General features: G+C 44.7%; 1 protein-coding gene across 1 annotated transcript in view; it reads right to left on the minus strand.

Moving 5' to 3' along the window:
- Positions 1-14458, minus strand: part of CACNA1E (calcium voltage-gated channel subunit alpha1 E) — a 342984-nt gene that overhangs the window by 238378 nt on the left and 90148 nt on the right. Inside the window, exon 4 of the mRNA XM_040263854.1 lies at positions 977-1080. Within this exon, the coding sequence (XP_040119788.1) occupies positions 977-1080 (104 nt within the window). The remainder of the gene's footprint in view (positions 1-976; positions 1081-14458) is intronic.

Genomic DNA, 14458 nt, shown 5'->3' on the forward strand with positions numbered 1-14458 from the left:
GGGATAACCAAGACACATCAAGCCAAAGGCTGCCATCACATCCTCCCCTGAGGAATCAACGCCTTGTTCCTCTTCACTTATTCCCTGATCACTCACACACCTATTACCCTTCCCTTATTCATTTCACTCACATTGTCTTCTGGATTCTTCTTACAGATGAAACCTACTAGAATGTGTTTCTTTCCCAAAGGGAATTAGGCCTTGTCTTACTAGGTTGTAAGTCTCAAAGAACAAGGACAAAGTTCACCTTCCCCATGACTCTTATCTCAGACCCAGCTCTCCCATTCATTGTCCAAGAAGCACAATTAGTACAATGACTATTCATAAAATACTGTATCCTTGGACCCAAAACTTGCACTTCTAGGATTCTAGTCTAAGAAAATAATCAGAGATCTGAATAATATTTAAGTCAAAAGACATTGTTACCACGCTATTTCTATTTAGGAAAAAAAAGAAAGAAAGAAAAAAGCTGGAAATAACCTAAATGAATAGTAACGTAGAAAGGACTACCCAAGTCATGGATGGTATAAGAAAGAATATAAGACAGATTTCAAAGTCATATTTTTGAAGAATTATTAGTGTCAGGAAAATCAAATGTGCATGATGGGATCCAAAATAAAAAATACAGTATGATCCCACATACATTAAAATGCACAGGAAAAAAATGAATGAAAAAATATGCTAAAATGTTAACAAAATTGATTTCTGAGTGACAGGATAATGGGTACTCTTCATTTTCAATTTTGTATTGTTTCCTTTCCACATTTTCTGTAAAGATCTTTCATTATCTTTTAAGTGTGAAAAAAATTTGCTAAATTTTAAAATGGAAGATAATGCCAGATTGCTGCAGGTCCTCTATTTATTACTGCAGGGGCTTCCTCTCTGGGGAAATTACTTCTTGCTCATCCCTGGATCTGGTTGAGGACACAACAGTAAAGCTCTTAGCAGAGGAGGAAGAGGAAAGACGGGTGCTCACTAGGTATCCCCGACACGAGCTTCAGGGGCCTCAGGACACGCACGGCCCGGAGGGTCCTCAGGTCCACATGGGTGTTGAAGTGGGTTCCCGCAGTAGCCAGGATGCTGCAGATGGAGACACAGAGGGTCAAGGTTACCACAGTTTGGCTTTCTCCCCTAGCTTCCCCTGGGAGGCGGGGGGAAGCTGGGTTAGAGAAGGATCAGCCTGGAAAGCGCACCGAGCTGATGCCAGCTGCGTGTGGGCGCACCTGAGCTTGGGTGAATCACCAGTGATTCCAAGCGAGATTAAATTTAGTCGCATCAGGGTTTCACTTTGCAAAGGAGGAAAACTGATCATCACATTGGAATCTTAGTTTCAAGTCATTAGTAAAACATGAAGTCACCAGCATCTGTCTCATTCTTGCCCCCAAACCATGTTCCCAACCCTCCTCGGACTCTTACCAATTACCTTCCCCTCTTTCCAGACCCTGATGCTGGGACAGATTGAAGGCAAAAGGAGAAGGGGGTGGCATAGGATGAGATGGTTAGATAGCATCACCGACTCAATGAACATGAATTTGAGCAAACTCTGGGAGATAGGGGAGGACAGAGGAGCCCGGCGTGCTGCAGTCCACGGGGCTGCAAAGAGTCGGACACGACTCAGCAACTGAATAACAGCAACTTTCCAATCTACCAAAGCCCTCACATGTTTTATTTAAAATTTTCTTAGATTTCTGTTTCCTATCTCCTTCAGGAAGTTTTTCTGGATTAACTGCAGTAAGGGAGTAACTCATTCTTCTTTACCTTGACACTTAGAATTTTTACCAAACAAAATCAATCATACTGATGTTTATACTTAGTGAATAGCATCACTGGTCCCCATAGAGTATTTTTATAATTGCCCCCCAAATCACTGCCTGAGCTGGATTTGGTTTCTTTGTTTCCACTTTTCTACGTCCACAGCCATATGCAGAAACAGACACACACAAAACAAAAATCCATAACAATCCTATTAGATTGTGTACACCAAGTACCTTGTCTTGAGGAGACAATTTATTTCATATAATCCCATGACATTGCAGGTACTTTGGAGAGACAGAGACACTTAAGTATTTATGACAGACACAGCAGAAGACTACAAATCGGCAGAACTGGGATTCAGTCCTGACTCATGCACTTGAGAACTGGGTGCCCTGAGGCCAGTCAGTCTCTATGAGGCTCACCACCCTCATCTACAAACTGAGGGAGTACCATGGCCTACTTACAAAAACAAATGGCACTGAATATTATGAGTGTCCTCTAAACTAAGAATCTTCCCTGGTGGCTCAGACAGTAAAAGTGTCTGCCTACAATGCAGGAGACCTGGGTTCAATCCCTGGGTCGGGAAGATTCCCTGGAGAAGGAAATGGCAACCCACTCCTGTACTCTTGCCTGGAAAATCCCATGGACGGAGAAGCCTGGTAGGCTACAATCCATGGGGTCACAAAGGGTCGGACACGACTGAGCAACTTCACTTTTTTCACTTTTCACTTTCATGCATTGGAGAAGGAAATGGCAACCCACTTCAGTATTCTTGCCTGGAGAGTCCCAGAGATGGGGGAGCCTGGTGGGCTGCCGTCTATGGGGTCGCACAGAGTCGGACACGACTGAAGTGACTTAGCAGCAGCAGTCAGTGTTCCTTGTATGCTGCTGCTGCTGCTAAGTTGCTTCAGTTGTGTCCGACTCTGTGCGACCCCATAGATGGCAGCCTACCAGGCTCCCCTGTCCCTGGGACTCTCCAGGCAAGAATACTGGAGTGGGTTGCCATTTCCTTCTCCAATGCAAGAAAGTGAAAGGTGAAAGTGAAGTCGCTCAGTCGTGTCTGACTCTTCATGACCCCTTGGACTGCAGCCTCCTCAGTCCATGGGATTTTCCAGGCAAGAGTACTGGAGTGGGGTGCCATTGCCTTCTCCTTGTATAGGATAGTTCTTTTCCTTCGTTACAACTTCCAGGACAATTTCAGCTATATGGAACTACTGGGGAATGAGTCATTCAGAAAACTGACTTTTCTATATAGTAAAAGGGTGGCAAGAATGGTTTATTTCATTTAATTATTTTTGGTGGAATCTCTCCAAAATATGTCAAGGACTGAAGATACCTTGAAGTTCCTTTAATATGTGAACAAAAGGCTTATGTTGTATTACCTTGAGAATGCACAAATGAGATCAACAGGCACAAATTACACAGATCCAGATTATAATCACGAGTAGTAGCTTTGAAACAAGCAGTGCTAGCCAACAAGTGAGCTGCTTTATGTGGTAATGACTTCCTAACATTAAAAGTATTCAAGAACAGAGCAGAAGAAGCCTCTTAATGAAGGAAAGAGGGTTCCAACATTGGGTTGAAGGTTCTTTAAATAGCCAATAGAGATTTCTTTTAAGATTCCATAACTATGTTGATCCAATCTCAAAATAAGAACTAGAAAGAAAGCTTAGTCTCGAAAGCATCTTAGGAGCTAGGCAAGCTTCACACGTTTTCTCTGTCTTTTCCAACCCAAACTTCCATCAGCTTATCTGAAAATAAGGAGCTTTTGATTCTATCTTCCAAAGCAAAAGAGAGACACTAAGCAGGGGATTGATGCAATTTCTAATAAGTAGGAAAAAAAAAAAAAACTAGAGAGAGAACAAGGAGAAACATGGAAAATAGAACTGAAAATCAGGACAGAAGTTTTATAAAAAATGAAAGGAGAGAAAGAGAAGCTTCAGGGATAGGTATAGTTACAGAGAATCAGAACCCCATGAAAATGGAGTCAATGCTCCCCTGATCCTGCTCACAGGGAAAGCCTACTGTACTCTCAGTCTCTGGAGGGGCACACATGGAGGCTTTCCCTCTGGTTTGCTGCCTTACAAACACAGTGAGTAATCTGCCCCATTCAGAAACCAGGATTCTGTTTCCTAGGATACCCAGATACACACGAGATGCCCTTTCACATCATAAGAAAGGCCACTGAAAATGAAAGTCTCCTCCCCAACTCTGAGATGAACAAGGGACATGTTGGAACATGGAGGTAGGAAGTTAAGGACACTCTTAAAAGGCAAGAAGGCACAGGTATAGAAAGGAAGAAAAAGTGGCAGAGGGAAAGGAGAATGGGAGGATGGGGGCGGTGAGCAGTCGAGGAATACGTGGAGGTGGAAGCAAGAAAGGTGATGAGAAGAAATAAGAGCTGGTGGAGAAGCAGCCATCAGAGAAACAGGGATGATGATGTGGGAAAGGGGAGAAAAGTAAAGCTAATGTCAAAAGGAGAAGCAGCCGGCCATGAGACGTGTCCAGGCCCTCTTTACCGAGTGCAGCCCTTGGCTGAACCAAGCTCTCCCCAGGCCTCCAAAACCCTTCATTCTTCAGGCAAGGTTGGGCACCTGTGGACCTGTGCCCCCCTGGCCCTTGAAACTTTCTTCTCTTTCATCCAGTGCAGGACGGCTTTCAGCTGAACCTCTGGCTGATGCACGTTTGCCACTGGCTTTCTCCCAGTATCCAAACCATCCTTGAGGGCAGGGAGGACAATCTGGCTCCCCCATCCATCTGTTAGAAACAACAGCAATGGGCTCCAGAAGATAACTAAGGAAAAGGGCCCTATTCTGAACTCCCACAAAATTCTGTCCCCACCACTCCCACTGCCCTTACCACATCCTAGAGGAAGCCTCTGTTTTCTCACCTGCCTCCCCTCTGAGATCTAGAATACCTCAGCTGGAGACTGTCTTCCTCATCTCAACATGTCCAACACCTAGCCCAGGGTTTAGCAAGGAAAATGTGCTCAATAAATGCTCAAGGAATTGAACTGCACTGAGGAAATCAATAACCGTGTTAAAACTGAGATCAAATGAACAGAAATACCACAGAAACCCTAGAAGTTATCAATGCAGAGATCAGAGCCAGTTTGCTACGCAAACCCATGCCTGTTTGAGCTTACAGGAGAGCACTGGAAATCTGTCCTCAAGCATTTTAGAGTCTAATGACAAGCTTCCAATGTACTGCTAAGACGCCTTGCTCTCAAACAGACCCCACAGGACAGGACTGGCCCGGCCCTCAGTGGGAGAGTCAGAGATGGAGGGAGCCAGGGAGGAAGACTCAAAATGCAAAGACCTGTCTTTTAGCAAAACCCAAGTTCTGAAGGTTACTCAGCTCAACTCTGAGCCTCATCCAGAGGAGGCCTACGCGGAGGCTCCAGGAAAGTGAACCATAGGAAAAACGTCCTGGCCCTCAGTCTAGCGGAACGAGACCCACAGAAATGTACTGACTATATAATTCACCACAGAGAGTGTCGTGACACAGGCGTTTACAAAGCGCCATGAGAACGGGAAACTCTGCAGTGACCAATACAGAGCTTACCATCTGTGAGCACTTTCCAATATGTTATCTCATTAAATCCTCCAAAATATCCTGATGTTACTATCCACTCCATTTCACAGGGGAGGCAACTGAGGCTCAAAGAAAATTAAATTGCTAATAAAAGGCAAGACCAGGCATTAAAGTCAGTTCTCTTGTGAGATCAAAGCCAATAGTTTTCCCTCTCTGCCATTATGCCGGCAGCATCTTCTGGGTCTCTGGCAGCTCCACTGTTCCATAGTCCAGTGCTTTGCTAAAAATACCAAGGTCACAGAGTTTGGTCCCCAAACAAGCCAGAGAACTTGGCTTCCTTCAGTCCAAGGCCACACACTGCTAATTCCCACAGGCTTGACTGCATCACTCTCAGGATCAGCAGGGTATGAGGCTCCTTGAGCCCTAGGTGGTAACCGCCGCAGCATGAAAACAAACACACAGGACGGGACAGGTGCTTCACAAGGTCAGAGTGAGGCCCCTGAGGAGGATTCCAGTTCCAAATTAATAAAAGCTAAGCTCTCCACCGTCCTAAGAGGCATAGGTGCGCGCTCTTCAGGAGCAGAGACTATTCTTCACTTCTTTTGTCGCGATGAGCACAGAACCTGGTGGGGAGCTCTGGACACAGAGGGGGTCTTAATTACTGCTTGATCTCCAAGGCTGAGGACAGTCAGTGAGCTGACAAACCCCTGACCAGCATCAGCACAGACACTGTGCTCGACATGTTATGTGCCAAAACTGTTTCCTGATGAATGTCAGGGCTCAGCCCTTCCTCGAACATTTTCACTTGTAGGCGTCAGCAGGTACGAAGAGAGTGGAGGCTGATATGACCCTGAGGGTGTGGTCTGACCTTCACCCAGTGGCACAGCGCAGCACATGATGGAATGATGCTCTGGACAATTACAACCAAAGGCCCCTTCCCAAGTCTTCACCGGAAGATTTCTGCAACCCTGCCTTCCTTGTGGCCATGGGATCTGGGATCTGTCTCAGTCTCCTGGTCAATCCAAGTCTAGCATTCTCTTTGCACATGCGTATTTCACTGTACCCTCCCTGGTGGCTCAAAGGGTAAAGAGTCTGCCTGCAATGAGGGAGACATGGGTTCTGTCCCTGGGTAGAGAAAATCCCCTAGAAAAGGGAATGGAAACCCACTCCAGTATTCTTGCCTGGAGAATCCCATGGACAAAGGAGCTTGGAGGGCTGGAGGGCCACAGTCCATAGTGTTACAAAGAGTCAGACACGACTGAGTGATTGATATTTTCACGTTCACTCTCCCATGGCCAAAAGTGCCCCAAGTGAAGTGAAAGTTGCTCAGTTGTGTCCAACTCTTTGCGACCCCATGGAATTCTCCAGGCCAGAATACTGGAGTGGGGAGCCTTTCCCTTCTCCTGTGGATCTTCTCGACCCAGGAATCGAACCAGGGTCTCCTGTATTGCAGGCAGATGAAAATGCCCCCAAAACACTGTGCAAATATTACACTAAAAATGACTCGCTGCTTCTCTGAAATTCAAATTTAGATAGGCATCTCATGTACCTCTCTACTTCAGTGGTGGTATGAAATGACCAAGTGTGGAGCCTCCTCCTCCAGGTTTGCCTCATCCCTAAACAAACATTCAAGCTCTCTTCTGAGAAGAAACACAAGTGCCAGAGTGTTAGCACCAGGCAGAGAATTCCCTCCTGAGCTCCAGAAATCACTGGTTTTGGCTCTGACCATATAAGTCCCAAGGGAGAACCTCATTAGCATTTGAAAGCCAAGTTGTTCACATGTAGGTAAAAAGACTGATGAACAGTAGCAAAAAGGATTCGGTATTTATCCAGCCCATATTAAGGGGAGACCAGGAGGAGGCCATTGGAGAAGGAAATGGCAACCCACTCCAGTGTTCTTGCCTGGAGAATCCCAGGGATGGGGGAGCCTGGTGGGCTGCCGTCTATGGGGTCGCACAGAGTCGGACACGACTGAAGTGACTTAGCAGCAGCAGCAGCACCAGGAAGAAGCCAGAAGGCACAGATTTCAAGTTGGATTCCAACCCAGAGTTGAGTCAGGATATCATTTCCTTGGGAAGTCAATAGAAATGAGTTGCTTTGTTCACTTAAAAGTGTTCCCTGGGGGGCTGGCTCCTTCCTCTCTTTTTACTATTTTACCTCCAATGAGGCATCAAAGTCCACCCTACCCTTTCTCTTCTACATCTCTTGGATTTACCTTTTGCTCTCCAGCCTCCCTCTTGCCTAGACTGACTTTCTCATGCCATCTCTCCCCTGCCGCAATAATAAGACCCAGACTTCAGGGCCCAGATGAAATCCTGCCCATCCTTGGAAAAGGCCCACCATCAAAAGAGACTTGAACTAGGATTCTGAGAAAGTTGAGCACATGCTCTCCAGTCATAATGGCTGGTTTTAAATACCAGTTCTCTCACTCATACCAGCTGTCTGGCCTTATGCAATTGTCTCTCTGAGCTTTGGCTTCCTTATCTGTAAAATGGGGCCAGTGCCTCTCTAAGAAGGTTGATCTTTAAAAGAGGTTGCTTCTAGTTCTTCACACAGTGCTGATTTACCACGTAGGGTTCCTGGTTGTAAGCAACAGAAACAAATGTTAGGTTTCTTAAGCAAACAAATCCCAAACAAGTATACTGAGAAGATATCAGGACCTCACAGAACTGAAGGAATATTGGAAGATCAGGGTGAGAAAACAGAGAAGCAGAAATATTTGTGTAGTTGGCTGAATAATGCTTCCCAAAGACAACCAGGTCTTGAGATCCAACCAGTCCATTCTGAAGGAGATCAATCCTGGGATTTCTTTGGAAGGAATGATGCTAAAGCTGAAACTCCAGTACTTTGGCCACCTCATGTGAAGAGTTGACTCATTGGAAAAGACTTTGATGCTGGGAGGGATTGGGGGCAGGAGGAGAAGGGGACGACAGAGGATGAGATGGCTGGATGGCATCGCCGACTCGATGGACGTCAGTTTGAGTGAACTCCGGGAGTTGGTGATGGACAGGGAGGCCTGGTGTGCTGTGATTCATGGGGTCGCAAAGAGTCGGACATGACTGAGCGACTGAACTGAACTGAATACCTGAAAGCTGTGAATGTTAATATTACCTGATAAGAAGAGGTGGCAAGAATACACAGAAGAACTGTACAAAAAAGATCTTCACGACCCAGATAGTCATGATGATGTGATCACTAATCTAGAACCAGACATCTTGGAAAGTGAAGTCAAGTGGGCCTTAGAAAGCATCACTATGAACAAAGCTAGTGGAGGTGATGGAATTCCAATTGAGCTGTTTCAAATCCTGAAAGATGATGCTGTGAAAGTGCTGCACTCAATATGCCAGCAAATTTGGAAAACTCAGCAGTGGCCACAGGACTGGAAAAGGTCAGTTTTCATTCCAATCCCAAAGAAAGGCAATGCCAAAGAATGCTCAAACTACCTCACAGTTGCACTCATCTCACACGCTAGTAAAGTAATGCTCAAAATTCTCCAAGCCAGGCTTCAGCAATATGTGAACCATGAACTCCCTGACGTTCAAGCTGGTTTTAGAAAAGGCAGAGGAACCAGAGATCAAATTGCCAACATCCACTGGATCATGGAAAAAGCAAGAGAGTTCCAGAAAAACATCTATTTCTGCTTTATTGACTATGCCCAAGCCTTTGACTGTGTGGATCACGATAAACTGTGGAAAATTCTGAGAGAGATGGGAATACCAGACCACCTGACCTGCCTCTTGAGAAATCTGTATGCAAGTCAGGAAGCAACAGTTAGAACTGGACATGGAACAACAGACTGGTTCCAAATAGGAAAAGGAGTACATCAAGGCTGTATATTGTCACCCTGAGTATTTAACTTCTATGCAGAGTACATCATGAGAAACTCTGGACTGGAAGAAACACAAGCTGGAATCTAGATTGCCGGGAGAAATATCAATAACCTCAGATATGCAGATGACACCACCCTTACGGCAGAAACTGAAGAGGAACTAAAGAGCCTCTTGATGAAAGTGAAAGAGGAGAGCGAAAAAGTTGGCCTAAAGCTCAACATTCAGAAAACGAAGATCATGGCATCCGGTCCCATCACTTCATGGGAAATAGATGGGGAAACAGTGGAAACAGTGTCAGACTTTATTTTTGGGGGCTCCAGAATCACTGCGATGGTGACTGCAGCCATGAAATTAAAAGACGCTTACTCTTTGGAAGAAAAGTTATGACCAACCTAGATAGCATATTCAAAAGCAGAGACATTACTTTGCCGACTAAGGTCCATCTAGTCAAGGCTATGTATGGTTTTTCCTGTGGTCATGTATGGATGTGAGAGTTGGACTGTGAAGAAGGCTGAGCGCCGAAGAATTGATGCTTTTGAACTGTGGTCTTGGAGAAGACTCTTGAGAGTCCCTTGGACTGCAAGGAGATCCAACCAGCCCATTCTGAAGGAGATTAACCCTGGGATTTCTTTGGAAGGAATGATGCTAAAGCTGAAACTCCAGTACTTTGGCCACCTCATGAGAAGAGTTGACTCATTGGAAAAAACTCTGATGCTGGGAGGGATTGGGGGCAGGAGGAGAAGGGGACGACCCAGGATGAGATGGCTGGATGGCATCACGGACTCGATGGACATGAGTCTGAATGAACTCTGGGAGATGGTGATGAACAGGGAGGCCTGGTGTGCTACGATTCATGGGGTCACAAAGAGTCGGACACGACTGAGTGACTGAACTGAACTGATATGACAAAATGGTTTTGCAGATGTGATTAAAGGATTTGAAGATGGGGAGATTATTCTGGATTATCTAAGTAGACCCTAAAAGCAATCATAAGTGCCCTTGAAAGGAGGGAGGCACAGGAAGACTTGACTAGAAAGAAGGCAATATGCTAAGTGAAGCCAGATGGAAAAAGGGCCTACCAGTCAAAGAGCACAGGAAGTGCAGTTCTAGAAGCTCAGAAAGACAAAGAAATGGATTTTATCCAGCTTATGATGGGAGCACAGTCCTGCTGATACCATGATTTTGGCCCAGATGATGGGGCCAATCCATGATTTTGGATCTCTGACCTCTGGAACTAAGATTTCTGACCTCTGGAATAAGAAAATTAATGTTTTTTTAAGTCACTAATTTTGTAGTAATTTGTTACAGCAGCAATAGGAAACTAATGCACTGGGCAAAGATCAGAGTCCAGGACATCTGATTCCTAGGCCACTGTGGATATTCCTAGCAATACATTAATATCTGCCAGTGAAAAATAATGTCATAAAGTTGCTAGCTTAAAAGCCATGTGGAAAAAAGCAAGTGGTTGAGCTTAAGTCACATGTCCCCTTACACTTTATCTGGCTGTGCAGGGACAGTCCTCTACCACATTCAGGGTGAGAAAGAACCCTAGAAAGAGCACATACAATAAAATATTCTCCCAAAAGGGAGATGAGGGACCATGGGGGAAGCTGGATATAGGATAACTAAAAAAAATTGTCTACTACAGCCTGCTCACAGAATGTATTTAATAGGTGGTACAGAGGAAGAAGAGAAGAAATCTGTTTTCTTACCTATAAAATGAGATGGCCAGATAGAGAGCCCTCTTGGACCCTTCTTGCTCTAAAACTCTATGAGTCAAAGCCACCCACAAGGTGATATACCCCTGCAGTTCACACCAATCTCCCCTTTCTCTGACCATCCAGAAGCCTGCACAACATTTAACACTTAATTGCATACCATTCTTGCATCTTAGAATAAAAGTCTGACCATGAATGATAATGAGCTGGATTCTTAAAATTCAGTTCAAAGCCAGCTCCTTGATGGCAGGAACTGCCTTTCATGTTGCCATCTACTACCGTCCTTACCCTAACAATATGCAAGTGTGGTACCCAAGAAATACCCTAGACTCAGGGATGAAGTGAAAGTGAAAGTCACTCAGTTGTGGCCAACTCTTTCCGACCCCATGGACTCTACAGTCCATGCAATTCTCTAGGCCAGAATACTGAAGTAGGTTGCCATTTCCTTCTCCAGGGGATCTTCCCAACCCAGGGATTGAACCCATTGCAGGTGGATTCTTTACCAGCTGAGCTACCAGGGAAGCTCTGACTCAGGGATAAATGATTCAGGGATGAATTTTTCTTTTTTTTTTTTTAAATCATTTATCATAGTTTGTTTTTTTTTTTTAACTCAGGGATACATGAGTACAAATACATCCCCATTGGGACAGATTGGCTGGACTTGCCCATGGAGTGTGAATGAGTCCACAGGCACTCGTATGTGTAACTGGACATCCATTTAACCACATGTGCACATAATGATGATTTATGAAAATCTACTGAATTATACCCGATGTTTGGCTCTCCATTACTTTTAAATAAATTACTGAAAGGTGTGATTTGATCTGGGAATCGATTTCTAAACATTTTATTTTTTCAAAAACAAAAAGTCAATGTATATTAAATTACTCACATAGAGACAAGTCTCCCCTCTCCAAAATTCAACTTGATCAAAATATATTTGAGGGAGAAGAGTGAGGTTGGGAAAGAGAAAACAGGTGTCAGGCTCAGCCCAGTTCCCAGACACTGCAAGCTGTCTCTTCATCCTCCCCAGCCCTTATGCTGGGACCCCTTGATCCCATTTAGGCTTAGCTCCACCCCAGAGCCCAGAACCCATCTACAATCTACTGACATGTATTGAGTGTATACTGGCATTACAAAGAAGGACAGGATAAAGATGGTGGTTGTCTTCGTGAAACTTAATGAAAGAGATAGGTACTAAATAAATCACAATTATGGGAAGGAAAGGAAAAGAGACTTTCCTGCAGAAATGGCATATGAGCTCAGAGGTGAAGTATGAGGAGGTCAGAGGAAGCAATGGGGGGAGAACACCCAGATACAGGAAAATGCACGTGCAGAAGGCCTAGGGGGAAAAGGAGATTGTTACACTTGAAAAGCTCAAACAAGGGCTGTTATGGCTGGAACCTAGTGGTCTGGGGAAGAATGGAGAGTGGAAAGGCTGCAGAGAAGGGAAAAAATATCATCAAATAAAGATGATTTTATATAGGCTTCCCAGCGGCTCAGCAGTAAAGAATCCACCTACAATGCAGGAGATATGGGTTCAATCCCTGGGTTGGGAAGATCCCCTGGAAGATGAAATAGCAACCCACTCTACTATTCTTGCCTGGGAAATCCCAAGGACAGAGGAGCCTGGTGGGGTCCATGGGGTCACAAAGAGTCAGACACAACTTAGTGACTAAACCACCACCAAACAAGACTTTCTAGGCTATTAAATGTTTGGACCAAGCCTGTCAGTGCTCAAAAGTTCCAAGTTTACATTTGGTGATGGGACATCAGGTTACCCACACTGCTACTCTGAGCTCCAAAGAATTTGATTTAACCACTGATTCCTCACCTTCTCCCCAGCCCCAGCTACTGTAACTGAGTGTCTACCTTGGTCTCTGTACCTGCATTAATGCCACCTTCTAGCCCCAGAGGCTTTCCTGGTGGCTCAGATAGTCAAGAATCCACCTGCAATGCAGGACACCCAGGTTCTATCCCTCGGTCAGGAAGAAGCCCCAGAGGCCCTTCCCAGGCAGCAGCTACTATGTGTCTCCCTTACAATAATCTCCCCAGATAACAGAGATATCCTTAGATATCCTCTGTTCATGCCAACTGGAGAGGCCAGGCCCCTATCCTGCCCTAGAAAGTATACAGAAATTAGTCTAAGCAAATTATCCACTGTCCTGAGTAGCAACTGGTTCAGGAATGGGTGCGGGAGGGAACTCAGGCCTTCAGTATAGGGAAAACATGCTGTGGGGCTTCATCTGATCCAAGTTCTTAGAACAGAAGTAAAAGCATAAACAGCAATGAGTTTCAAATCTTTTTTTGCCACAGCCTACAGTCGGAAATATATTTTACATCACAAGCCAGGAGGCGTATATAATTGTATAGTGCTTCATAAAATAATACTTATCCTTTATATGTGTAATACACTCATATTTTCTCTTCCATTCTTCCTTTCTCCCTTTTGTTTAATGCTGGTTACAATCAACTATCCTGCTTTCATGAAACGCTAATAGGGTTTGGCCCAAGTTTGAAAAATCCAGATGTAGAGACCAGCCAATACACACGCTCCTTCTCTCTAAGGAGAGGACAAGGTGGACCAACGTGAATTGCTGCTTTAATGGCTTCATTCTTGGTGTTTTCCCAGAACAATGAAACAGTGTGCCTTGAAAGGCTTAGTGCTTTTCAAGAACTGCAGACACAGCATTCTAGAAGAGACCTTGCTCCTTCTGATGGTCCCTGAAGTAGCACGAGCATCTTGCTCTCCCCAGGAATGGCAGTCATAAAGAGCTCACATACATATGCATAACCACAAAATCATCTTGAGGCAGCCATTTGTTTTGTTTTGTTTTGTTTTAAATTTGCTTGTTCATTCGGGTTGTTTTTGACTTAGGTCAGAGTGGAGCATGGATTTTCTTCTAAGTCTGCAGATTATAAATCATACCCCAAAGCCCTAACATTTCTTAGGAGAATGGGAAGAAGGGCAAGGTCAAGTAGCTTCTTAGCAGTAGAGAAGGAGGAACAAGTAGCTCCAGTAGGGAACAAGTAGTTCTGTATTTAATAAAAAGAAGACAACCCTTTCTGGATTTTAAAATAGGATTTCTAATTAAGTTTCATAAGAATCTTAGTAGATATGGAGGAGTCCAAAAATATGCCTTCTGATGAACAATAAAATCATAGTCTAAAAATCCTCTTTCCTTTCCCACCAAAGAAAGTTCAACGATCAAACCATGTTACACCAAGGAGACGACGGTGTATTGACATTTGAGATCAGATGTCTCAGGAAGTATGCTTTAGGATCAGGTCAGTTCAGTCACTCAGTCATGTCTGACTCTGTACTCCCAGGGACTGCAGCACGCTAGGCCTCCCTGTCCATCACCAGCTCCCAAAGCTTCCTCAAACTCATGTCCATCAAATTGGTGATGCCATCCAACCATCTCATCCTCTGTCATCCCCTTCTCTTCCTGCCTTCACTCTTTCCCAGCATCAGGGTCTTTTCTAATGAGTCAGTTCTTCACATCAGGTGGTCAAATACTGGAGCTTCAGCTTCAGCAACAGTCCTTCCAATGAGCATTCAGGACTTATTTCCTTTAGGATTGACTGGTTGGATCTCCCTGCAGTTCAAGGGACTCTCAA

The sequence above is a fragment of the Oryx dammah genome, unplaced genomic scaffold, assembly GCF_014754425.2.
Source record: "Oryx dammah isolate SB20612 unplaced genomic scaffold, SCBI_Odam_1.1 HiC_scaffold_21, whole genome shotgun sequence".
Lineage (NCBI taxonomy): Eukaryota > Metazoa > Chordata > Mammalia > Artiodactyla > Bovidae > Oryx > Oryx dammah.